At 41.1% G+C, this 26,633-nt stretch overlaps 2 protein-coding genes across 4 annotated transcripts in view; one reads left to right on the top strand and one right to left on the bottom strand.

Annotated features, from left to right (window-relative positions):
• The first annotated feature begins 10,256 nt into the window (after positions 1 to 10,256).
• LOC135110537 (L-fucose kinase-like) lies at positions 10,257 to 20,432 on the top strand. 3 transcript variants are annotated; one of them, XM_064022948.1, is made up of 16 exons: positions 10,257 to 10,413; positions 12,004 to 12,092; positions 12,243 to 12,430; positions 12,533 to 12,712; positions 13,090 to 13,315; positions 13,608 to 13,759; positions 14,017 to 14,156; positions 14,459 to 15,288; positions 15,542 to 15,729; positions 15,877 to 16,011; positions 16,169 to 16,351; positions 16,485 to 16,720; positions 17,122 to 17,323; positions 17,552 to 17,692; positions 17,927 to 18,136; positions 18,424 to 20,432. In XM_064022948.1, the coding sequence occupies exons 2-16, from the start codon at positions 12,005 to 12,007 to the stop codon at positions 18,673 to 18,675; spliced, it is 3,351 nt and encodes a 1,116-aa protein (XP_063879018.1). In that variant the 5' UTR covers positions 10,257 to 10,413; position 12,004; the 3' UTR covers positions 18,676 to 20,432. The 3 variants fall into 3 exon arrangements, with proteins under 3 accessions (XP_063879018.1, XP_063879017.1, XP_063879019.1); XM_064022947.1 differs by lacking the exon at positions 10,257 to 10,413 and adding an exon at positions 11,160 to 11,319; XM_064022949.1 differs by lacking the exons at positions 10,257 to 10,413; positions 12,004 to 12,092; positions 12,243 to 12,430 and having other exon boundaries at positions 12,685 to 12,824.
• A 380-nt stretch (positions 20,433 to 20,812) lies between these two features.
• LOC135110129 (glyoxylate reductase/hydroxypyruvate reductase-like) overlaps positions 20,813 to 26,633 on the bottom strand; it is a 6,134-nt gene continuing 313 nt past the window's right edge. Inside the window, exons 2-5 of the mRNA XM_064022084.1 lie at positions 25,942 to 26,173; positions 21,520 to 21,689; positions 21,136 to 21,262; positions 20,813 to 20,952 (exon numbers count right to left, since the gene is read on the bottom strand). Coding sequence (XP_063878154.1) covers positions 20,834 to 20,952; positions 21,136 to 21,262; positions 21,520 to 21,689; positions 25,942 to 26,173 — 648 coding nt within the window. The 3' untranslated portion in view covers positions 20,813 to 20,833. The remainder of the gene's footprint in view (positions 20,953 to 21,135; positions 21,263 to 21,519; positions 21,690 to 25,941; positions 26,174 to 26,633) is intronic.

Genomic DNA, 26,633 nt, shown 5'->3' with positions numbered 1-26,633 from the left:
TTTCCCGTGTTTTTTTTTTTTTTTTTTTTTTTGTGGAGCACCCTGTAGTAGTAGTAGTAGTAGTAGTAGTTGTTGTTGTTGTTGTTGTTGTTGTTGTTGTTGTTGTTGTTGTTGTTGAAATGGGAATAGTACGTACCTATCTTACAAAGTAATAAACCAATACAAGTTTTCCCTTTATTATCATCACCACCAGTTATGTACAGTACAAGGGGCAAGGAGAGAGTGGGAGTTTAAGTGGGAAGAGGGTGGTTGGGGGAAGGACAGAGAAGAGTTGGGGACAGGAAAAGCGAATACTTATTCCTCACTACTTCCTCTCCTTATAATTTTTCACTTACTCTTCACCTTACCTGTTTATATTTATTCTTTCTACTTTCTCCTGTCCTAATCCTTTACCCTACGCCCACTTCCTTGCCTCAAGTACTCTCCTTCCCCCCATTACTAACTCCCTTCCTCACTGTACTGCACAATACGTTCCTTGCTCCCCATTTTCCTTTCCTCTCCCTTCCTCTTTCGTCTTGTTTTAAATCTTCCTTCCTGTCACCTCCCCTTCCCTAATCTGTCCAAAATAAAGGGACAACGGAGTGACACCTCGCTCCATTCCATAGCATTCGTTCTACGTCTTCCTCACTCTCTCTCTCTCTCTCTCTCTCTCTCTCTCTCTCTCTCTCTCTCTCTCTCTCTCTCTCTCTCTCTCTCTCTCTCACCCTGTCAAATCATTCCATTCTCATTCTTAGTCAGTCTCATTCTATTTATCAATCCTCAGGATTGTCTTTCGCTAACTTCCTCACTCACACTGACTCTCAGTCAGTCTCATTCTAATTAGCGCACACTGTCATCCCCACTTTCAATCTCATTCACACACACTTGATCTTCCACTTATTTTTGTAATCTGACTCACGTTTGTTTTCTCCTTCATGCTGAATCTCACTCACGCTTATTCTCACTATTAATCTCTCAACTCACTCATAATCTCTCTCTCTCTCTCTCTCTCTCTCTCTCTCTCTCTCTCTCTCTCTCTCTCTCTCTCTCTCTCTCTCTCTCTCTCTCTCTCTCTCTCTCTCTCTCTCTCTCTCTCTCAGCCTGTCTTCATCACTCGTCTTTACACACACACACACACACACACACACACACACAAATCCCCAGGCTCCATGTTTATTTGACGCTGAGGCGGAGCTTTTCTTATCTGAAAAGGAGGTTGTGGATATTGATGCGGATCTTTTGTTATTTCAAAATGCGGATGCGGATCGTAATGCAGATAGTATTTTCACTGCGAGATGCGGATGTGAATGCGGATATACGATCCATCACTAGTACACAAGGTCGGTATCAGCTCTTAGCAACACACACACACACATTATATATATATATATATATATATATATATATATATATATATATATATATATATATATATATATATATATATATATATATATATATATATATATAGCGAAGGTGCCTCTGGCGTTTTGCCTCTGCTAGTTGGGGGGACCTGAGGAGATATTTTGCTGATTTTCCTTGGAATGACTACTGCTTCCGTGTCAGAGACCAGTCTTTGTGTGCTGACCGCATAACAGAGGTGATAGTGTCTGACATGGAGGCGTACATTCCTCACTCTTTTTCTCGACCTAAACCTTCCAAACCTTGGTTTAACACAGCTTGTTCTCGTGCTATACACGATAGAGAGGTGGCCCACAAAAGGTACTTAAGCCTTCCATCACCAGAATCTCATGCACTTTATATTTCTGCCCGGAACTATGCCAAGTCTGTTCTCCAACTAACCAAAAACTCCTTCATTAATAGAAAGTGTCCAAACCTTTCAAGATCTAACTCCCCTCGTGACTTCTGGCATCTAGCCAAAAATATATCCAATAACTTTGGTTCTTCTTCTTTCCCTCCTTTATTTCAGCCAGATGGCACCACTGCTATCACATCTATTTCTAAAGCTGAACTCTTCGCTCAAACCTTTGCTAAAAACTCTACCTTGGACGATTCTGGGCTTGTTCCTCCCTCTCCTCCACCCTCTGACTACTTCATGCTACCTATTAAAATTTTTCGCAATGATCTTTTCCATGCCCTCGCTGGCCTAAACCCTCGGAAGGCTTATGGACCTGATGGGGTCCTTCCTATTGTTCTCCGAAACTGTGCATCCGTGCTTGCACCTTGCTTAGTCAAACTCTTTCAGCTGTCTATCTGTCAACATCTACCTTTCCTTCTTGCTGGAAGTTTGCCTACATTCAGCCTGTTCCTAAAAAGGGTGACCGTTCTAATCCCTCAAACTACCGTCCTATTGCTTTAATTTCATGCCTATCTAAAGTTTCTGAATCTATCCTCAACAGGAAGATTCTTAAACATCTATCACTTCACAACCTTCTATCTGATCGCCAGTATGGGTTCCGTCAAGGCCGCTCTACTGGTGATCTTCTGGCATTCCTTACTGAGTCTTGGTCATCCTCTTTTAGAGATTTTGGTGAAACTTTTACTGTTGCCTTGGACATATCAAAAGCTTTTGATAGAGTCTGGCACAAAGCTTTGATTTCCAAACTACCCTCCTACGGTTTCTATCCTTCTCTCTGTAAGTTCATCTCGTTTCCTTTCTGACCGTTCTATTGCTACTGTGGTAGACGGTCACTGTTCTTCTCCTAAATCTATTACCAGTGGTGTTCCTCAGGGTTCTGTCCTGTCACCCACTCTCTTCTTATTATTCATTAATGATCTTCTAAACCTCATCCAGCAGAAGGAGATGGAAAAATATGGCCATCATTTTCCTGTTTATGACAAACCAGATCTATATAATGAAGCTAAGAGCATAAGAACAAAAGATAAAAGAAGCTGCAAGAAGCCATTAGGCATACACGTGGCAGTTCCTCTTTGACTAACAAGATTCCCATGGCATTTTTTTTTTTTTCCGATAATGCGTAGAGTCCTTGCATTTCACATGAGTGGCCCTCCTCCTCCTGCTCCTCCTGCTTTTCTTCCGTTATAATTTGTCATAGTTTGTCCTCCCCGTCAAGGAATTAACTCCCTCGGCTCCCATAAGGTGACTCTTAATTTACTTTCCCTCGGGGTTCTGGAAATGTTTAAGTTTAAGGCAAACAGGGGAGCAGGTGGTGGCCTTCCTCCTCTCTGGTGTGTCCACAGTGGCGCCACGAACACAGACAGGATATATATATATATATATATATATATATATATATATATATATATATATATATATATATATATATATATATATATATATATATATATTTTTTTTTTTTTTTTTTTTTTTTTTTTTTACTATGTGTTATTTTTTATTAATTGATTGACTGACTGGTTGACGTGACTTACAATGACTGACTGATTGGCTGATTACTTGGTCACTCCTACTGTTGCCAATGGTGTCTTTCTAAATCATGTCATACATAAAGTTGCACCAAACTATTTTACCGTACATGAGTACATGAGGAGAGCGAAGATTACATGAGAGGCTTCATCCATCATGCAGGCTGTGGGGTCTGGAGTGCGCTGATATTTTAATACTAGTGCCTCTCAGTCAGAGCGAGGTAAAGCTTATGTTTATTTATTTATTTTTTTTCCGCCTTTGTGGCTTTTGTTCTCCACATAACTTTGGTTCATGAACGAATGCGTTTAAATAATGAATAATCTCAAAAGACTTTTAAACATAAGTGAAGAGTTGAGAAAATACTAAAACTCCGTCAGATATTCAAAGAGAAAATGTTTTGTGTCGGAGAAAAAGGAGCGAAGAACCGAAGAGAGCACGGCAGTACATCACGATTTCTTTTGGAGAAAACCCAACGTAGCGAGGATTGCCAAAGTGACACTGTTTGCATGAGCCCAACACTGCCTGGAGACTGTTGTTGGGTGGTAGAGCCAAGTGCTGTTGGTCGAAGGGAAAAAAATCCTGCTGGGGCCATGACGCAGCATGTACACATTGCCCTTCTGCCAGGCCGTTCCTTGTAATGTGTCTAGTGTTTGATCTCCGTCGCTTTTTTCTTCCTCCATGAGCAGAAAGACAATGGAGTTGATGGTGTTTTCCAGGAAACGCGTCTTCATCTTCCAAGAAAACCGCGGATGAGAGAAAGACTTTGTTTAGCCTTGTATAGCAAGCTTGGTTATTGGCGACGACGCAGAAGAAAGGTCCAGAGAGCCACGCGTGTCCTTATCTCAGGTAAAACAACATGTACTCGTACAAAGGAAAGAAAGAGAGAGTGCATACACGCATTCTATACACAGACTCTGCATCACGAACAACACCGAATATACCTTTGTCATTTGTTTTTTCTTCCTTGTGATCGGCAGAAAAGGTGTGGGGTGTGTTTCCAAGAGCCGGAGGGACCCCTGGAAAGACGGGAGGCACTGCACGTATCTCGCCATCCTTCTTCATAATTTAACGCACCTCGTCAGCTGCTTTTATTCACTAGAGAATAAACAATGGGGCGAATAATGTGCATTCAAGGATATTAATCAATGTATGGTTAGTTCTGATTACTCGTAATAAGCAGGACGTTGTGTAAGACGAGAGAGAGAGAGAGAGAGAGAGAGAGAGAGAGAGAGAGAGAGAGAGAGAGAGAGAGAGAGAGAGAGAGAGAGAGAGAGAGAGAGAATGGATAAAGACAAAGGAAAAGTACAGGAAAGAAAGAAGAAAGTAAAGAAAAGAAAAGAAAGAAAACATGCCCAGTGATGAATTTCGTAATTTTTCTTGAATGCAAAGTTGATTGATTTTAACTGTTATCTTTATTTTTATTTCTTATTTCCTGAAGAGAAGGAGAAGAGAGAGAGAGAGAGAGAGAGAGAGAGAGAGAGAGAGAGAGAGAGAGAGAGAGAGAGAGAGAGAGAGAGAGAGAGAGAGAGAGAGAGACGATCAAAAAATTCCAGCTTTCATCATCTTCTCATATATCTTTCGTCTCCTCGTCTTGTTTGCATTTCGACACAAACTTGAGTGCGAGTTACATACTTCCATTGGCACCACGGGACCCGAACATATTGACGTCAGCAGAAGTTGCACCTCAGAGGCATTACCAACACCCTGCAGCTAAACTCTTTCAGCTCTGTCTGTCAACATCTACCTTTCCTTCTTGTTGGAAGTTTGCCTACATTCAACCTATTCCTAAAAAGGGTGACCATTCTAATCCCTCAAACTACCGTCCTATTGCTTTAATTTCCTGCCTATCTAAAGTTTTTGAATCTATCCTCAACAGGAAGATTCTTAAACACCTTTCACTTCACAACCTTTTCTATCTGATCGCCAGTACGGGTTCCGTCAAGGCCGCTCTATTGGTGATCTGGCTTTCCTTACTGAGTCTTGGTCATCCTCCTTTAGAGATTTTGGTGAAACTTTTGCTGTTGCCTTGGACATATCAAAAGCTTTTGATAGAGTCTGGCACAAAGCTTTGATTTCCAAACTCCCCTCCTACGGCTATTATCCTCTCTGTAACTTCATCTCAAGTTTCCTTTCTGACCGTTCTATTGCTGCTGTGGTAGACGGTCACTGTTCTTCTCCTAAATCTATTAACAATGGTGTTCCTCACGGTTCTGTCCTGTCACCCACTCTCTTCTTATTATTCATTAAGGATCTTCTAAACCAAACTTCTTGTCCTATCCACTCCTACGCTGATGATACCACCCTGCACTTTTCCACGTCTTTTCATAGACGTCCAACCCTTCAGGAGGTAAACATTTCACGCAGGGAAACCACAGAACGCTTGACTTCTGATCTTTCTAAAATTTCTGATTGGGGCAGAGCAAACTTGGTATTGTTCAATGCCTCAAAAACTCAATTCCTCCATCTATCAACTCGACACAACCTTCTAGACAACTATCCCCTCTTCTTCAGTGACACCCAACTGTCCCCTTTTTCTACACTGAACATCCTTGGTCTGTCCTTTACTTATAATCTTAGCTGGAAACTTCACATCTCATCTCTAGCTAAAACAGCCTCTATGAAGTTAGGCGTTCTGAGACGTCTCCGCCAGTTTTTCTCACCCCCCCCCCCCAGCTGCTAACTGTACAAGGGCCTTATCCGTCCATGTATGGAGTATGCTTCACATGTCTGGGGGGGTTCCACTCATACTGCTCTACTAGACAGGGTGGAATCAAAAGCTTTTCGTCTCATCAACTCCTCTCCTCTAACTGACTGTCTTCAGCCTCTCTCTCACTGCCGCAATATTGCATCTCTAGCTGTCTTCTAGCGCTATTTTCATGCTAATTGCTCTTCTGATCTTGCTAACGGCATGCCTTCCCTCCTCCCGCGGCGTCGTTGCACAAGACTTTCTTCTTTCTCTCACCCCTATTCTGTCCACCTCTCTAACGCAAGAATTAACTAGTATTCTCAATCATTCATCCCTTTCTCTGGTAAACTCTGGAACTCCCTGCCTGCTTCTGTATTTCCACCTTCCTATGACTTGAATTCCTTCAAGAGGGAGGTTTCAAGACACTTGTTCATCAATTTTTGACTACTGCTTTGACGCTTTTGTGGGACTGGCATTTCAGTGGGCATTTTTTTTTATTGGATTTTTGTTGCCCTTGGCCAGTGTCCTTCCTACATAAAAAAAAAAAAAATCTACGCTCCACGGGGCGTCAGGACCGGTGCAGGAGGAAGAGTTGACGGATACTGTAGTAAGCTCAAGAGAGGCTTTATACAATACTGTAGAAATAAGTATAGAGTTTCGTTTTATAGGATCCCAACCCTTTCATTACTTCGTGGTTCATCTTTCCTCGATAATAAACCATTATAAGATATTTCTTTTGGTTCACTGTTTCCTCGAAACACTATACTGAATAGACACTGGAAAATCTATCTGTATTTATTTTCTTTACTGTAGGTGCCTCTACAGACTTGGAAATGGTTGCACATTGCAGTGAAGGGTTTAAGGATTTCATGGGAGCTTGTAGCATTCAATACGGTTACGTTAATAAGTTATAATAGGAGTAGGATGTGTTAGTTTTATTTTTTATCATCTATTTATTTATTAGGATTCATTAGGATTATATTAACAGCTCTAGTAGGATTTTTAAGCGGGTTTTGTAGGATACTTTGCAATTGGATGTATTGATTACTTAGGATTCAATAGGATACTTTGATTTTTTTTTTTTTTTTTTTTTTTAGGGTTCGTTACGATTACATTAACAGTTCTTATACAGTTCTGTTGGACTACATGAGTAGGTTTTGCAAAATATTTTGGGATTGGACGTGTAGGATTTGTAGCATTCCATACCACAACATAAGGGGATTTTATTTTCTCCTTTGATATCCAAAAAAGAAAATGGAATGGTGACGAAATAACTGGTCAATAATAATACTTACATACTTACATATTTTCCCTCATGTTTCTCTGCTGCGTCACTCCAATGATAAAAAATACGTTCACGTTTTCCACTTCCCTTCATTAGTTAACCTTTTGTGTTTCTTCTGTGTAAATTATTAATTTTTTCCGCTTTCTTTTTTATCCTTCATCTTTCCCTTCTGTGTCTGTTTCTCCCTCAATACAATTTACTCCTTTGTTTTCCGTTTTTTTTTTTTTTTTTTCTTAGTTTGTTTTATGTCGCTCTTCATTCCGACAATAGAAATTATGTCTTTTTTTCACCCCCCCCCCCTCTCTCTCTCTCTCTCTCTCTCTCTCTCTCTCTCTCTCTCTCTCTCTCTCTCTCTCTCTCTCTCTCTCTCTCTCTCTCTCTCTCTCTCTCTCTCTCTCTCTCTCTCTCAGCCTGTCTTCATCACTCGTCCTTACACACACACACACACACACACACACACACACACACACACACACACACACACACACACACACACACACACACATACACACACACACACACAAAAAAAAAAAAAAAATCCCAAGGTTCCGTGTTTATTTGACGCTGAGGCAGAGCTTTTTTTTTATTTGAAAAGGAGGTTATGGATATTGATGCGGATCTTTTGTTATTTTAAAATGCGGATCATGGCGGGTGCGAGGTGAGATTAGGGTATATAAGAAACGCTGCTTGCCACTGAAGAGCACAAGTCACACAGCAGCAAACACCAGCAGTACCATGAAGGTGGCCTTCCTGCTCCTCCTGGGTGAGTCTCTGTCTTCGTATGAAGTTGAGTGATATAGTTTGTTGCTCGTGGATGTCTTGCCACTCTCAATCCCCGTCTCATACCGATCACTGCTGGCTGATTAAGGGAGAGTGTCAGGCTGACATGATGTCGTATATTTCAGGTATATGCGCGGCTTGGGCTGGTGGCCCACAGCGACCCGACGTTCCCAGTTTCCAGAGGCCTCACCCTGATCCCCGGCCTCCGTCTTTCCAGAGACCACCACCTTACCGCGGCCGCCGTGATGTTCACTTGCGGCCCGCGGCGCGCCCTGACAAGGGTGCCGTCCAGACGCTGCCTGACCTCCTGCCTGAGGGTCGTGCAGGAGAGCTGCCTCCCAAGCACTCACTGACGCGACCCTTCCCCCACACGAGTGGCTAATGTCCGCGATGCCGCCGTGAAGCGCTCGGCTAAGCAAGATTAGCGAGCGACCAACGTTGGAATGAGTTGCTTGACCCAGACAGAGCAGAAAACCTGTTATACACCCTGCGGCCATGTCCATCCTGCAGAACCACTCAGCAGTCATCATGGCGGCCACCAAATTTTTCTTTTGCTTCACAGTAAATCAAAGTTGTCAACATGCCTCCTATATGGTAACTATAGTAGCACTCGTAATAAAATCCTGCGCCTCACTCTGTGTTCGAGATTGTCACATTGGACAGCATCAACTCCAATATATTGTACCTGTCCATCACTTGTTACAACAGACGCGGCAGCAGTGATACAGAACGCGGTGCTGCACGCCCCAGCGCCACGGTCTGCACCTCGTACCCCTTCTTCCTCTAAACGGGGAGAGAGAGAGAGAGAGAGAGAGAGAGAGAGAGAGAGAGAGAGAGAGAGAGAGAGAGAGAGAGAGAGAGAGAGCTAAGATGATCAAAACTTCGTCTTGGAGACATTTAGACACTTCCCTCTATGTAGAAGTAATTTTCTTTTTTTATATTTTTAACCATCATTTCTTCTTATATCATATCATAACATCTTATATCATATCATAACATAAAGCAGGAATGTGACCAGCATGAGGATGTGGCGACTCAGACTTATAACAAGCTGCCTGCTCCACACACACACACACACACACACTCACATTGCATGTCACAGGTGTTGAGAGATCTGAACACGTGTAATTTCAGCGCACCTTTTACTGGCTGGGATCTATATATGAAGCACACTTGTCCCTGAATCATCCGAGTGCGTATTACACTACATTCCTATTGTTGCTGCTGCTGCTTTGGTGGCTGACTGTTTATCCTGTTTATACTCTGCGAGGTGCCGTCATTTAAATAGTTACTGCTGTTATGTGAAAAGTTGGAGGAGGATGAAGGGGAGGCGATGAATGGAGAGGAGAAGCAGAAGGATGAGGAATTATATTGTGATGTCACTTGGTGTTCATTTTTTATATATTTTTTTTACCATCATTTCTTCTTATATCATATCATAACATACAGCAGGAATGTGACCAGCATGAGGATGTGGCGACTCGGACTTATAACAAGCTGCCTGCTCCACATACACACACACACACACACACACATTGCATGTCACAGGTGTTGAGAGATCTGAACACGTGTAATTTCAGCGCACCTTTCACTGGCTGGGATCTATATATGAAGCACACTTGTCCCTGAATCATCCGAGTGCGTATTACACTACATTCCTATTGTTGCTGCTGCTGCTTTGGTGGCTGACTGTTTATCCTGTTTATACTCTGCGAGGTGCCGTCATTTAAATAGTTACTGCTGTTATGTGAAAAGTTGGAGGAGGAAGAAGGGGAGGCGATGAATGGAGAGGAGAAGCAAAAGGATGAGGAATTATATTGTGATGTCACTTGGTGTTCATATTATATAACCCATATCCTCACTCAGTAAACTAGAAAAGCATCACGTCTTGCAAATAAGCTGACGAAGGATGATAATGATTATTGTTCTTGGTTTTACACACACACACACACACACACACACACACACACACACACATAGATAATCATGATGGATGTTACAGAACGTATGGCATTTATTATTAATTACAGTGTTTTCTCTCTCTCTCTCTCTCTCTCTCTCTCTCTCTCTCTCTCAGGCGACGTTTTTTTTTTTTGGATAGCTTCATTAATTACGATGCTTATCAAGGATTCACTATAAGACCCGTACCTATAGGAATACCAAATGGTGATACAATAACCCTTATTCATTAAACACAAAGAAGGAGGAAAGAGCAAGACTAGCGATACAAAATAGGAGTCACAAGAAGAAGAGGAGGAGGAGGAGGAGGAGACAGGAGGAAGAAGAGAAGAAAAGGGGTGTGATACGTGAAGGCGGTAGGCATGAAGTAACAACAATGTAAGTGGACTGAAATGAATATCTGGTAGTAACACACCTCAGACCCCTAACTAGAAGATTCAACTACACACTACTACACTAACTATATTATTAGAGGTAAACTAACTTCATTGCAAGGCGGATATGAATGGTGTAATGTGCTGCTTTGTTAGCTCTTACGGATAAAGTGATGAGGAACAGCAAAGGGAAGAAAGAAGGATGTGAATGCTCAGTAATGTGTGATTGGACGTACGTTTTCGAAGATTGTTAGGGGTCAGTTAAGGTTAAAGGGCTCCAGAGTGGCAGTCACGTATAATTGGAGGGTCTGTATGGGTTGTTAGTGACCAGTTAAAATTTAAGGGCTCCAGAGTGGCTGTCATACTGATCTGAGTTCTAAGAGGTCGGATTCACGTGAAAGGCCATTAAGTTCCCACTGGGTTGTAAAGTTATTTGGGCGAGTTGCAGTTAAGTTTATCAAGGCTATCAAATTCTGGGGATTATGGAAGTAACCTTAGCCTGCTATTTTCCCAACACTTAATGTTTATTTCTGGACAAAATATGACGCTTTTCTAATTCATGGTCAACACGATGAAGGGATGAGCAGTGATATTATGAACTGAATTAATCTAAACCTAACCTAAGCCTTCACATAAAAATGTTATTTCAATATTATCCAAAACCTTACTATCATCCAGCTTGTTTTCAGAATAATTATCATGTATTTGTATAACTTTGGCTTCTTTACCACAATTTCCCTTGCTTTCTGGGCAATCAGTTGGGGGAGGGAAGGAGACACAAGGTGACAGATAAGAGCATGCATGGTGCCACTCCAGCCCCAGTGATGCCTTGCTCCACTCCCTCACTGCCGGGCTGAGATAGCTTATCACCGCCTGCTTAGGGACAGAGGTGGTGGTGCATGTATGACAGGTAGTGATTGTATGTTATAGTGTTTATGAGCCAGTTGGTGTTTATGTATTACCAGTTAGGTTTGTTTCTGAATTGTGGGTGTTTTAGTGTTGACATGGTATTTGGTGTGGTGTGTCAGTTAGGTTAGTTTGTCTGTTAGGTTAGTTTGAGTTGTAGGTGTTGTAGTGTTGACAAGGTTTTTGGTATGGCATCAGTTTAGTTTGTCAGATGTAGGTGTTTTAACAAGGTATTTGGTGTGGTGTGTCAGTTAGGCTATTATTTTATTTTGATTGCTTTTATTCACCAATACTTAACATTTCTTTTATATTGAAAAACTTTTGCCCCCTCCTCAGGCAAGAGATTCTTTTTTTTTGTCATACAATTTTTTTTTCTCCTACACTCTTGTAAGGTACTGAGTAGCATGTATGCATTAGCAATATGTGTAAACCTATACAGAAGGAGAATTATTTATCTGTCAGTATACCATATAAAGAGGTAGCTAAGTGAGATCTCACTTAATTCTTCATTAATTCTTCATAATTATTTCATTATTTTCTTAGAAATGCACATAGATGGGTCAACCTTCTCTTTTTTGACAGCAGTTCAGTGTGTGTGCTGCATGTCAGCTACCATGCTTCATTGTGGAATTAAATACATGAAATTGTACAGATTGTACTTCATGACATGCTTTTTCTCAATCTTCAGAATGTCCTCTAAAGAACACTCCAGCCTGCAATGGACTGCTATTGTGGTGACCTGTGCCTCGGAAAACCTGAGGGGAGGTGTTGAGGAAGGTGAGTCAGTCCATGTGGAATAGGAAATTACTTTCTTCATTAAGAGGTAATAGTCACCAGCACTTGCTAGGCTCACCCTGCATGCTCATCTCTTCTTATTTCAACACAAAACATTCTCTGCATGTATTAGTAATAGAAATATCCCAACAGAATGTCGCAGACTGTCCACGGGGGGCCTGCTGCCAGACCATGACCTGCTGGTGGTGGTGGCAGACCCCAGGCAGCCTGGCAGCCCACAGGGAGGAAGGCCAGTACCTGGTGTGGGCAGTGGGGGAGCCACAATCAATGCTATGTTTGTGGCCATAGAGAGGCTGTCAGCACAGCACCAGCACACCACTGTGAGTCCTGCCCTGGCATGTATACCACACATTCTGGTGACTTTTTATAATGAATTGTACATCCTCAGCATTTACTTATAATATGATTTTCATAATACTCAGATCAACAGTGAGCTGGTCCACCACAGCCGCATCCTGGTGGTGCACCTTGGTCGCATGCTGGCCCACTGTCCTGGTGGAGCTGCTCTGCTTCGCTTGGACCCCCAGCTGACCTGTGTGCCACCCCATGTACAGATCACACCCCCAACACTTCTGCAACACACACTGTGGACAGCCACCAAGGTGTTAACAGTGGACAGCCCTTGAGTTTGACAGTGCTTCATCATCATTATTGCAGCCAGTGTACATTTAAATAATCCAGTCTCTTCCTGTAACACTTAATCAAAAATCAAATGTATGTAGTGTACCTTAATTGTAGATTGTGAGAAAGTTTGTCTATATATTTCTTTTGTTAAGATTTGTATATTATATTCAATGTTTTGAGTATTCGTCTCTTTGTTAAATGCCACACCATTTGTTTGGAAGACTTATTGTATGAAAGTAGTTCTTTGCATTTCATAATATCTAAGAAGTGGAGTTAATGATTACAACTAAGAACAAAACAGGAAAAAAATTAACATATTTATTTCAAGAACTAAAAGGAGGAACACCTCTTTCAGTTGAGTGAAAATACTGCCTGTGGTGTTTGGGTCACTTCCCTGGACACCTTCCTGCCCTCCATCTCAGTGATGGGCCACCCCACTCCTTCCCCTGGGCCTGGTGTTGGGGCGCTGGTGTGTACCGTGCAGACACCCCTTGACGTGGCCACTCAGCATGGGGTGGTGCTTAGTAGGGACAGCCAGCACATCAACAAAATGGTCTACAGAATGCCACTGGAAGATTTGAGTTAGTATGCTCCAATATTTCCTTATTTAGTGAACTGTTGTATTATTTGTATTTGTAGTAATAGTTGGTGTTTAAATCATAGTCCTCTTAACATATACTGGTTTTTCTTAATTCCTTGTTTATTATATTTAACTGAGAATTCCTTGCCAGTTCTTCTGATATAACTTTCCTGGAGCCTGAAACCTTGACTCTTTTTGAGGAAGTAGATTGCAAAGAGAACTGCAGTTACAAGAAGTTCATACAACGTGCCGATAGTGATATCTTTCGGACAGCTTGTGTGTTGTCATTCCAGAGAAGACCTTCAGGGAGGAGCGTGCCAGTGTGATATCAGGGGCTGTGTACCTGAGTCCCCCCCTCACTGAGACACTGCTAGGGCTGCACACCATTCCTCCCCTTGACCGCTGCACCTACTATGGCATGGACAGTGGTGTACCCTCCCTGCAGGTAAGTATCTCTCTCTCTCTCTCTCTCTCTCTCTCTCTCTCTCTCTCTCTCTCTCTCTCTCTCTCTCTCTCTCTCTCTCTCTCTCTCTCTCTCTCTCTCTCGCCCATACATTTTACAGATAGGTTGAAATAAATATACTTTTGTCATATTCATTGCATATTAAATTGCATTGCATTAGATCAAATCTATGTGAGTCCTTTACAGACAGAACACCCATTGAAGAGACATGAAAAGGCACCATGTTTCTCTCCCTTAAGGTATCTCTGTACTTTGACCTGCTGTTACCCTTGTGCTCTGATGTGAGTCATGAGGAGTACGTGAATGGCCAGTGTGGTGCCACCTATGCCCAGGCTGCTAGTTACTCTCCACTCTTTCAACAGGAGTCACGCTCAGCAAGGTGATTGTTTGGTGACTAAGACCTTGAAACATCAGTCATAAAAGGAATTTTAGATAGTATAGATAGCAGTACAATGGTCCATGAGATTATTCCTTTCCCTTAGTTGCTGATGAGGCTGGGTGTGTGAATGATGAGTGTGTGAGTGAGTGGTGCTTCGTCTGGGCCACTCCATGTTGGATTGCCAGCTTGGTTTAGAAATAGAGAGATAGTGTAAAATAAATATGCTTACTAATTATTTAGATGCCTTCTTGTTATGACAGTGCCTACTAATGTTTTAAATGCTCTCCTGCCTTATCTTTCAGGCTGCAGATATGGAAGCAGCTACAGGGTTTCAATGCTTTTGTTTATCCACTTGGAGGAGAGGTGAAGCATCACTACCTGGGAATGAATCTGCCTTACAAGGACTCACTTCTGTCCTTGCTTCCTTCCAGCAGCATTTTGTATCATGAGAGATGTGAAGCTGACTCGGGAAACACTGTCATTGTCAACACCGTGCTGGAAGGGAACATTACAACTTGTGGGGAGAAAGCTTACATCTTTGACTCATGGATAGGTAGGGATGTTTCTCTGAGCTTGGTTGGTCCATCTGTATTGAATGGACTGTGGCTAATGGACTGTGCTGCCTCCCTCAAGATACCTGGAGGGTGTGTGTGGCAACAGTACACCTTGGCACAATGTAATGTGGTGACCTGCCATGGCTGGACAGATCACCTAGCATTGCACCATGAAGAGCCCACAGCAACAATATTCAACACCAGCTGGTCTGTCTTCCTATCTAGAACAAGAATACAAAAGGAAGATTTGTGGGAAAATTCATGCAAAGTTCAGGATCTTTTATCTGCAAAAATATTTCTTCCTGGGTTGCCAATTGCTGAACAAATAAGTATATTTTCAGCTTTAATTAGAGCTGCTTGTGGCGACAGTCAGCAAGAAGATTGGAAGTCAAAGCTGGTAAAATGGAGAGCCTCTTCCAGAATGTCACTAGCTGAAGCCATATTCAACTGTGATGTGAAGAAAGTTATCCAGACACAAGAGATGATTTTCTTGGAGTCTTTCAAACAATATCTGATTAAGACAGCTGATGACCTGGGAGGAATGTCTCTTATTCCCTTATTCCAGTACTTTGTGAAAAGTAAGAATATATGCTTCATTTTTTACCAAGTTATGAATAGGATTGGGAGTCTAGGATTTTCATAAGAGGGTCATGTACATATATTTCATCATCTCCAATATTTTCTACTTATAACAAATATACGCGAGCAGAAAGATGCATTTATATAAAATCAACTGCTAGTTAAAAAAAAAAAGGAATAAGCTAAATGTTTGGAGTCATCCATATCAGTTAATGCTTTGCCTGAGAATTGATCCTAACATCTTGCTTGCAGGAGGTCTGGCACCTGTCAATCAGGTACTCCACACACTGCACACTTTGTTGCACGTTCCTCGACTCTCCACCTCTCGCCTCTTCTCTAACGTGGCAGACCTGTTGGGGTGCCTTGCTCAGGGGAAAGGTGGTCTAAGGAGTGGACCAGCTGGCAACCCACTGTGGAGGAGTGCTCTTGTGGAACTCAAGGTGAAGCAGGATAGGTCTGTGATGCTTGGGACAGAGTGAGGGGATATACCCTGGTATATGGATAGATAAAGAAAATTACTTAAACTTTTTATGCATTCATAGCACAAGATTTTATTTTATTTTATTAATTCAGAATTTGTCCAACAGAAGGGGCATCAGATGGAAGCAGTACAGCAAATGCTGGATGTGTGTGAGGACTGGATCAGCTCCGGCCAGCCAGAGAACCTAATCCGTGCTGCCAGGCATTATGAGAGAGCCTCACAGATAGTCATCAGTCAGCAGGTGAGGGAGACTGGTGAAGGTGTTCCCCAAAATGACCAAGCACAATTTATTTAACTATTGAAATGATAAGAAGTACTAAACAATAAATCCATGAATGTTCTCACAAATTTGCTTCACGTTGGGAGTAGCATCTTGTTTTCTTTCATGCTCCTGTCAGGTGGAGACAGCAGATGTGCATGTGAGCCCTATGTGGGTGAGCCCTGAGGTGCGGCACAGTGTCGGTGTTGGGGTGTGGGTGGAGGCTCACTCCCCTGCCCGCCTGGACCTGGCTGGAGGCTGGACAGACACACCACCTATTTGTTATGAACAAGGAGGAGCAGTGCTTAACATTGCCATCAAAGTAAGTACGCCTCTCTTGCTTTCCAGTAAGTTAGGAGGCAAAGTATCTCAACGTTTATTTTCTTTGCAATTGTGTGGTCGGTAATTTAGTTTCTTCCTATCTCATTGTTTTTTATCTCTATTCCTCTTCACAGGTCAACAAGAAGAAGCCCATTGGAGCACGGGCACGGTTCATTCCTGAGTTGCAAGTGGTCTGTGTTCTCCGGGATTGCTCAGGTGGTGACATGCGGCTCACCTGGAGCAAACTGGACCACCTGAGGGACTATGAAAACCCTGTCTCCCCTGGTGCTCTGGTGAAGGCTGTGCTGCTGTACTCACGGCTGGTGGACCTCTCACACCCTGACTCCCTTGCATCACAGCTCAAGGACAAGTGAGACATAAACTGCTGCTTGTCTGTACTTGTGTGTTTTTAATGGTACTCTTCGAGCTTCCTTGAAATTGATTATATGAAGCATTCTACATTCAGGTGCCCAGAACAAGTGAGTGAATAGAGTGTACATGCTAATGCACGATGCTTCATATGTAGATGAATTCAACCCTGTTTTCACCAGCTACTTTCATGTCATGAATCACTGACTGAAGCCAGTATCAGAAACAAGCTTTTTGAAATATAATATATATATATATAAGTGGTTACATATGCACCATGATAATGTACTTTTTTTTAGTAATGCCTAAGTGTACAAACTTTACCAGGAAAAAAATTGTTTTAATGAAAGTATTTACATTGCCACCTCATTACTTCTATAAATCATGCCCCTCCTGGTGAAGGTATGGAGGTGGGGTGGAAGTGGAGGTGTGGTCCAACTTACCGCAGGGGTCAGGCCTTGGGGGCAGCAGTCTGCTGGCAGGAACACTGCTGGCAGCCCTGGTGGTGCTGCTGGGCCACCCTCCTCCAGCTCCCTCCCATCTGGTGCATGCCACCCTCTGTGTGGAGCAGTGGCTCACAACAGGTGGTGGGTGGCAGGACCAGGTAGGTCTTTCTTATATACATATATATTGTTTTTTTTTTTTTCTGAAGATTTGTTATAAGAGATCACATGACAAACATACATATTTTTTTCATGTTATATTTTGGAAATGTACAAAATCTCATGGGATAAGCAGATAACCTAAGCTTCTGCTTAGCTCAAGTCTTATTCAGAGTTGAATAGTTGTCTTAGTTTACTCATGGTTGGTACAAAGTAGTTCCTGTTGCCAGGTTGGTGGACTAATTGGAGGAGCAAAACTAGGTTTTAGTCACAGGGGAACACCTCTTTCTGTGACCACCTATCAGATCCCTCTCTCCCTGCCATGCCTAGAAGCTCTCAATGGTCAGCTTCTGCTAATCTACACTGGCAAGGTACATTCAGTGTGCAATTTATGAATACATGCTAATTATACATAATTTGGAGATTCTTTCAGTAGGCAAAAACAAGGTGGCACTATATTTATATTAGAAATCTGAGATTTAAGTAAAAATTCAAATGAATATAGGTGACAAATTTTTTCTTGGTTTTTAAGTTCATAGGAATGTTGGTGCCCATAAATTTCCCATTAGCCAGACTAGTGATACCACTCCATTCAATGATTACAGGTCCGCCTGGCAAGAAACCTGCTGCAGACTGTGATTCGTAACTGGTATGCCTGTGACCACACTTTGACAAAGTGTTTCTCTGAGCTGCGGTTCCTGGCACTGCAGGCAGCTGGGACCATGCTGGATGGTAACCTTCAGGGCCTGGGATCTTGTATCAGTAACTACTGGAGGCTTAAGAAAATGGTTGCATCTGGTTGTGAGCCAGGCATGGTGAGTTGGAAGGCATTTTGCCCTTACTGCAAATCACAGTGTGTTATATACAATGCTGTACACTATATATGCTTAAGTTTTGTTATGCTCTTCAGGTCATTTGAGTTGCAGTCCAATAACTACATTTATATTTGACAAGTGATATGGTTGATGTATTGCTCTTGTTTAGAAATATTTACAATAATGACTTTGGTACCCAACAGGCACGATAGGGATCCTTACTTTTCCAAGAATTCAGTTTCACTCTTTGTATTTCATGCAAATGCCTGATGCAAAATGTTCTTCAGGTGACAAAGCTGATGGTTTCCTTGGAAGACCACTGCCATGGGATGTCCCTGGCTGGGGCAGGGGGTGGTGGCTACCTTTATGCTCTCAAGACCAGCCAGGAGTGTCTGGAGGGACTAAACTGTGACCATGTAGAGGTGGATCAGCAAGGGTTGGAGGTGTGGGTTGGGGGGGAAAAGGTGCTTGAGAGGAGCCAGGTGGAGGAAACTCTCACTCAGGCCAAACTGAACACATTGATTCAAGAGTGTAAGTAATGGACACAAAGAGGTAAGGTTTACATTCATGTGCCTTGTATATTGTCAGGATTGCTGCTCATCATTTACGAACTGTGCCATGTTTATAAATTTGTGTACCACTAACTCTTTGGTGCTATAAAATCTCCTAGTATTGAACTGCAGGATTTGAGGGTTTGCATTTAGATTGCTGTGGTTGATCAGGTTGGCTGTACATGTATGCACATCAGGTTTGTGACATCAGTCAGTTATCCAGTGGGTATGTGTATGGGTGTGAGAGGTTTGGTAGCCTGAATAGTGCATGTAGTATCAGATGTCTGCATCCATATAATTCTTTACATTCACATCAGCATCTGTGATAAACATCAACTACTATTAACATTAAATGCATTCGCAGCCATATCCATATTCTTACCACGCAAATATGTGGTGAATATACAAAAGCAGATTGAAGTAAAGAACTGACACCCACAGATCTCTACATGCAGATGTCAGATGCATCTCAGTTACCTAGGCATGTAACAGCCTGCCATGGTGCCTCTCTAGTTAGTGCAGCACAGGGATTTAGCTTCATCAGATATGGTATCTGTCTGAATTAAGCCATAAGCCAAAGGGCATTAGCTCACATTAACTCATAGCTGCTTACTAATCATTAATAAGATCTTCCAAAATGTGCAGCTGCAAGATGGCAGTTATAAAGACTAGTTGTCACCCTCTTTTCATACACATTGGTGCATCCTAGAATGAATCTTGAATATTACTGTACTCTCATTGCCATCCATCAATATATATATATATATATATATATATATATATATATATATATATATATATATATATATATATATATATATATATATATATATATATATATATATATATATATATATATATATATATATATTAATTATTTTTTTTTTTCATATAATACTGTTGTGTGTAGTTATTTTGTTTTATTGTTCTTAGATTTTATAATACAGTAAAAACTTTGCATCAGAACTTAGCTTTAAGAAACAATGATTAATTTTTTTTTTATTAGAGTTTTGAAGTTTTTTCTTAACAATAAAATCTTTGATAATGAGATTTCATAAGTTACTATTATTTAAAGTTGATTGATGAGTTCACTTCTTTTCCCTTGCACTCCTTGCCTTGTACAAAATATTAAGTAGATTTGTAAGACTTGCATTATATCTGAAATTCATAAATCGTAAGTTTATTGGCCTAGGAATTGAAGGCTGCTAATATATACATTTACTGACAAGATTGATGCAGTGTTACTTCTAATTAGTATAACAATAGTGTAATTAGCATAATATATAATTACTCTGATAATTACTTAACATAATTAAAAATACATTACAAAAACATGATACTTTATGAACAATTTCCTTTTATGTATAACTATGGTTGTACAACCAATCAATCCTCTTTATGATTATTCCAAGTGACTTATGACAAAAACCCTATTAATTTCTCACCATTCCCGCTTTATTCCTTCAAGACTCCATCCCTACATTTATTCTTCCATCCACAGCAACAGGACCCTAAATATGCTCACTTCTTCAAGCAACTTAATGAAAACATTTGTTGGGAAAATTATCTCTCTAGTGGTGCCTCTTTAATGGCAGATAGACACAGCACTCTTAGTGATATAGAAGTAAATCAATTTTGCTGGCATTTTTACCAGTAAAGAATATTTTTGTATTGCCTGTATTGACTACTATGACCCTCTCTAACAATGTGCACTTGCCTTGATAAAGTTGAAAATCATTTCTATATTGTTCATATGTTATTGTAACCTAATCTTGTGGTATATAAAGTTTCAGGTCATAAACACTGATATCTAGAGCCAGCAAGAGATTTGACAGCTGTGCTCAGTGTCATGGACTCTGATGCTATAAGTTTACCATTCAAGGACAATGAACAAGCTTTCAGTGGCCAGTGATTTTATCCACTGAATGGCCCCTACATTCCCTGTTTTGTTTTGAAATGTTATCTTATCAAAATCCTTACTATTTTATTAAGGTAACAGATTATGGATATACAAAGAATCTGGTGCAATAATGAGTATAAGAAATCCACAAGCCACAGCAGTGTGTGTTCTCATTATCATAATCACCTAAAAGTGTCACCGGGATAAAGTCCTCTTAAAAACCCTAAGACCTAGAGTGGTGCATGGTCAGCAGAGACGGCCAGGCAAGGGTTTCCTCTCAAGGCCAGCAATAATATTAGCTGCAGTGAGGGTTGCCATGTCCTCCCTTGTTGATGTCTCTGCACTCCCAATGTGTGGTATCAGTGCTGCAAGGAAACAGGAAATTAAGACATAACAGTTATGACAGTAAAACCTTCGAAAGTTGATATCTCAAGCTGGTCTCTGGGAATGAGAATCTTCACCTATGGAAGTAGGGAATAGGCCAAGGATAATGACCATTCTTTCACTTCATACAATGCACTATTATACATCCTTATGTCCTGAATTACTGCAGTTGGGAAGGGTGGTGAGCTTGTGGTCAGGTGTCAGAAGCTCTGGGGTCATGACGTCCAGACCTGCTGCCCGGATCTGGTTGGTCTTCAGTGCCTTGACCAGTGCCTCTTGTTGATCACACCTACAAGTAATTCTGTTCTTATACAACATGTTAATTCCCAGGCTCCACCTCACGAATGTATAAATACTAACAACAACTGTCATGATGCAGTGCCATTCAGCTGAGAATCAAATGTCTTAACAATGTCACTAGCCAGTGTTTCTGCCTGCTAATCAGTCCACATATTCTGGTCTTTATGAAAATACAAAAGATTAGCTCTGTATTCCTACCAAAACATTATAAGATACCAGATTATACAAAAACAAAATTTTTCCTTCCTCTTATCTCCTTGGGAAGTGTTGAAAATAACAGCAGTGTTCTTCATTTTGGCAAAAGCTGCTTCATCAAATATTCCCTGTGTCTTCTTGTTGAGGGCACACGTCACCAGCAGGAAGTCTGACTGCCGCAGCAATTCATCAAAGGAGACAAACTCAGCCTCAAATTCCTCCCCTGAGCACCAGATAAATTCAGTTAGTCCAGATGGGTGATGGTGATATACAGAGAGCTAACACTTAGTACAAAGGCATTAATAGTAAATTCTATTCACTTTTAAGCTGTTAATGCTCTCAATTAGTGACATGCTGTGTGCACACCGCAACTGAACTACCTAATTTATTTTACAACTACAATTGTTCTTGTGGTGATAAAATGATTCTGAGATTGTCTATTCATTGTGAGCTCATCCAATGTAGTCACATATTGGGAGTAAGCACACAGTTTTGCAATATAAGCTGTTTTGAGTACAGAGAGAAAAATGTTTTGAGTATGAAATTAATAATGTCATAATCATTTTAGTAACATCAGCCTTCATTTTGACAGAATGATTATGAATTCCTATAGATAATCCAGTTGCCAACTAACATGCTTTATCATCTTAGCCTTGAGTGATAAGGATAAATGTAAGCACCAATATGTTATCATGGGCTAAACATCCAGCTTTGGATAAAAAATGAGGATAGAGAAAGTAGGAGGGAATAGAAAAAGTTGCTACTGTCAGTTGCCTCTGACTCCTGAGTTTCAGTGAGGAAAAGATGATGTAATCTTTATTTTATTATCATAACCTGTTGCTAATTCACACAGTGGGAAAAAATATGTATCCCTTGCACAAGATGTTGTTGCGGATCAGTGAGTAAAGCATTATAACTTTTTTTTTCTTTCTTTTTTTTTTAGGGAAGAGGTGCGAGTAACCGTTTATTATACACTTAATCTCAAGAAAGTGGGTGCCATGAGTTGTATAACACACCTCGACTGAAATGTTGATCCACACAGATTTCGCACCCTTATTTATTTTAAAAATCAAACCTGCATCGAGTCTCCATTACATAAACCCGCAAGTCACGTCCTTAGCAGGTCAACCGGTACAAACCTAAGATAGGTATATACTGTATGTAAGATACATTAGCCTCCACGTCTCTCTCTCTCTCTCTCTCTCTCTCTCTCTCTCTCTCTCTCTCTCTCTCTCTCTCTCTCTCTCTCTCTCTCTCTCTCATCTACTGTAAGCTTACCTCTTAGAAATCATGGCTCTATACATAACCCTAAAATCAGAATATGAGACTCAGTTCCATGACACTGTCCTGCAGTAAACGAGATGTCACACATACTAGTATGGCACCTTTCCTTTTTTTTTTTTTCATCAGTCGTACTTTGAGTACTTCCAAGGGAGAGAGAGAGAGAGAGAGAGAGAGAGAGAGAGAGAGAGAGAGAGAGAGAGAGAGAGAGAGAGAGAGAGAGAGAGAGAGAGAGAGAGAGAGAGAGAGAGACTCTCGGAAATACTGGGACATAAGGAAATTTGGTGGCCGTAGACAGGCAACTGCGGGCACGGCTGACCACACAGCACCTGTACATCTGCCCCTCCCCTTCCACTCCTTATCTTATTTCAAACCGCGGAGATGCCCTGGAGATGCTCTTTTCTTTATGTTCATGTAGAGTTGTAGTACTTACACTATTAGAAATCGCCATTTTTAAATATGCTGGGGCTTCAAATTTGGGTTGTTCAGTGATGCTGCCAGACGTACAATTTTGAAGCATGACAACTTTTTTTTTTTTTTTGTACTGTTTTACCGATATTTTTTTTCACCTACAAGATAAATATGTGTATAATGAATAATTCATCATAAAGAAAGACACATTTTTGTATAAAAGATATTAAATCCGCAAAATAAGAGCACTATCACAAATATTTTTTTTTATTTTTTTCTTCTTACATTATCCAAGCTTCTCAGTATTGCAGCAGGATATGATATTTTCCAAAGCAAGGCTCAATGCATAGAGCTACATCACACTTATTGTTACTGTATGTAAAGCGTATGTACCTCATGTCATTATTCCTCAATAATCATAAGTGAAATGTTCAATAGTTTTCTATTTGCATGAAAACGTGTAATATGTGTAAGTATCAGTATTCAATGCTATATCAAGCACCGAAGCTGATGCTCACTTGTTAGTAGAGTGTGGTTAACCCACTGGTCGCCTGCGGGCGTCACTCACAGCCAAGTCGCGCTCAGACTAAGACGGGCAGGATGGTGACCGAGGTAAATACTTTGATTTTGTAGTAAAAACTGATTGTCATAGTGCCAAGTTGATTGCATGTATTGTTAATGAATATTGTAATGTGTTGAAAGTGTTTAATATCAGTGTATAATGTTATTTTGTAAGAAATTGAGACCGAGAACTTGTTCGCAGTTCTTACGGTCATGCCTACCTCATCAATAAACGTCAGAGAGAGAACTGCCTTTCTTCGACCCTACGATGATGGGTGTGATCAGTAAAACGAATCACCTGAGAGCCAATTGATGCCCAGCCGGTGCGGCTACACTCATAACAACAATACCGAGTGTCGCTCCGTTTTCTTGGTCATCTTTTTGTGTGATTGCAAACATGGCAGGCTTTCTGAACTTTTTCCTTTTTCATGTCTGGTCTTGGCTGCAAGGTGCAGGGAAAGTGCTGTCCTGTGAGGCGTATAGGATTGTCAACAGCATGACGTCCTGGGTTAGGGTGCTCAACACCATTCTCTTCCAACAACTGACGTACCACATTGATGACAAAATCTTCTAGAGTTGGATTTTTGTGTGTCTTTTCTTTGAATATGTGAGCATTCAGCATCATTATATCAACTAGGTGGAAATATAGTTTCTTGTACCACTTGAGTGTTTTACGGGCACATTCTATGGAGGAAATCATAGCATAAGCTTTGTCTACTAAACGCATGTTGGTATTGTATTCTACCACACACTCTAGCTTCATAATGCGTTGTCTGCTGGAGCGATCAATATCGTGGCTGAGAACCATATGTTGGCCTGGTATGTTGATAGGTAGATAGGCAGATTAGAATACAAGGCTTTATGAGAAGGAAGGATGAAGGTAAAAAAGTTAATATGATAATATAGGACATCAAACAAAGCATATATATGAAGGGAAAGTCTGCTGAAAGAATATGGATGGAGTACTTTGAAAAACTTATTAATTGGGAGGGCTAACTAAAGATGAAACTAGAGGAACGGATGGAAGAGGGAGGGAACTAGAGGAAGGAAGAGAGAGGGAGTGAAGAGGGAGAGAACTAGAGGAAAGAGGAAGGGAAACTAGAGAGAAAGAAACTAAAGGATGATGAAAAATAAGAAGATAGAAAAGAGGAAAAAGAGGAAGGAAAATTCAGAGAGAGAGAGAGAGAGAGAGAGAGAGAGAGAGAGAGAGAGAGAGAGAGAGAGAGAGAGAGAGAGAGAGAGAGAGAGAGAGAGGCAAACTTCTATATCGTGGAGGTGGCGTGGAATTTATAATTTCTAAAAATTCTCTCTCTCTCTCTCTCTCTCTCTCTCTCTCTCTCTCTCTCTCTCTCTCTCTCTCTCTCTCTCTCTCTCTCTCTCTCTCTCTCTCTCTCTCTCTCTCTCTCTCTCTCTCTCTCTCTCTCTCTCTCAAGAAATAAACAAACTTGGGGAAACTTTTGAAAACTTTAAATGCAAAATTGAAATAAACAAAAGTTTTATTTTTACACAAAAGAAATAATTCAGGAAGCGATAAAGAAGGGGAAAATTGAAAGAAAGCGTGAATAATTTCCTTAACTGTCATATTACAGGAAAGGAGGAGGAGAAAAGGAAGCGAAATTAAAATGTTTAAAATTATAGGAACTACACAAATTACTATCACATTAAGAGCCCCCCCCCACACACGCACACACCATTAAAAAAAAAGAAAAAAAGTTAAAAATTACCATAAAAAAACAAATTAATTCCAAGAGTGAACTTACTCCCCACAAAAATCCTCACTGTTAAATTGCAACGCGCGCGCCCACACACACAAACACACACAACGAGAGAGAGAGAGAGAGAGAGAGAGAGAGAGAGAGAGAGAGAGAGAGAGAGAGAGAGAGAGAGAGAGAGAGAGAGATTATCTTATCGCCAATTCTCTCTCTCCTTCCTTCTGTACCTTATTTATTCCTTCCTTCCTTTCTTCCTTTATTTCCTCTTCTTTCTTTCTTCCTCCCTGCCTTCCTTCCTTCTTTCCTCCCCCTCCCCTCACTATTATCATCATAATCATTACCTTAATTATTCCTCCTCCAAAATCAAATATACCCATAAATCTGTGCGTGCATGTGTGTGGTGAATCACCTCAGCTTAGCGTAACCTGGCCAAAGTACCCCCATCCCTCGGAGCGTAAACCTAACCAGCCTACTTTACCTTAAATACTTAAATTTAAATGCAGTACTCACTCTGCCACACTCCAAACGCGGCCCACACTGCGGTAATAAGCCGTAGGAACACAAGCTGCACCGCTATATTGTCTTGCACACGTAATATTGAAGTAAAATAAACCTGGTAATAGTATTCACACTCCTGCCGGTTACCGTGGCAGGCGCCTGCTATGAACTGAAGTCTCCCCTCCACCACCACCACCACCACAATAGTATTCACACTCCTGCCGGTTACCGTGGCAGGCGCCTGCTATGAACTGAAGTCTCCCCTCCACCACCACCACCACCACCGTCACGTGTCGTGACACCATTGGCCAAGAGGAGGAGGAGGAGGAGGAGGAGGAAGATATTTAAAAGTATATAGCAGTAAATAGAAGAGAAGAGAAGAGAAGAGGAGAGGAAAGGAAAGGGGGAGAGGAGGAGGAGGACGAGGAATATAAGCAAACGTTGAACTCCATAATACGCCTTAACAAACAAACACATTAACAATAAAATTGGTGGTTTTAAAATGCAAGAGATACTTCAGTAAAGACGAGCGTTACAGTTTTATGGGTATTTATTCAAAGAAGATGCAGCTTGTTGGGGGATTCGCCTTTAAGTATTTTGTATGGTTTACCTTTAAATGTTCAAGTGCTGATTATATGATTAATTTCTTTCTGAGCATTGTTTATTACAGATATTTATGAGGCGACTAGGAAAGAAAATGTTTG

The sequence above is a fragment of the Scylla paramamosain genome, chromosome 20, assembly GCF_035594125.1.
Source record: "Scylla paramamosain isolate STU-SP2022 chromosome 20, ASM3559412v1, whole genome shotgun sequence".
In the NCBI taxonomy this organism is placed as follows: Eukaryota; Metazoa; Arthropoda; class Malacostraca; order Decapoda; family Portunidae; genus Scylla; species Scylla paramamosain.
This window is presented reverse-complemented; position numbering and strand designations above follow the sequence as displayed.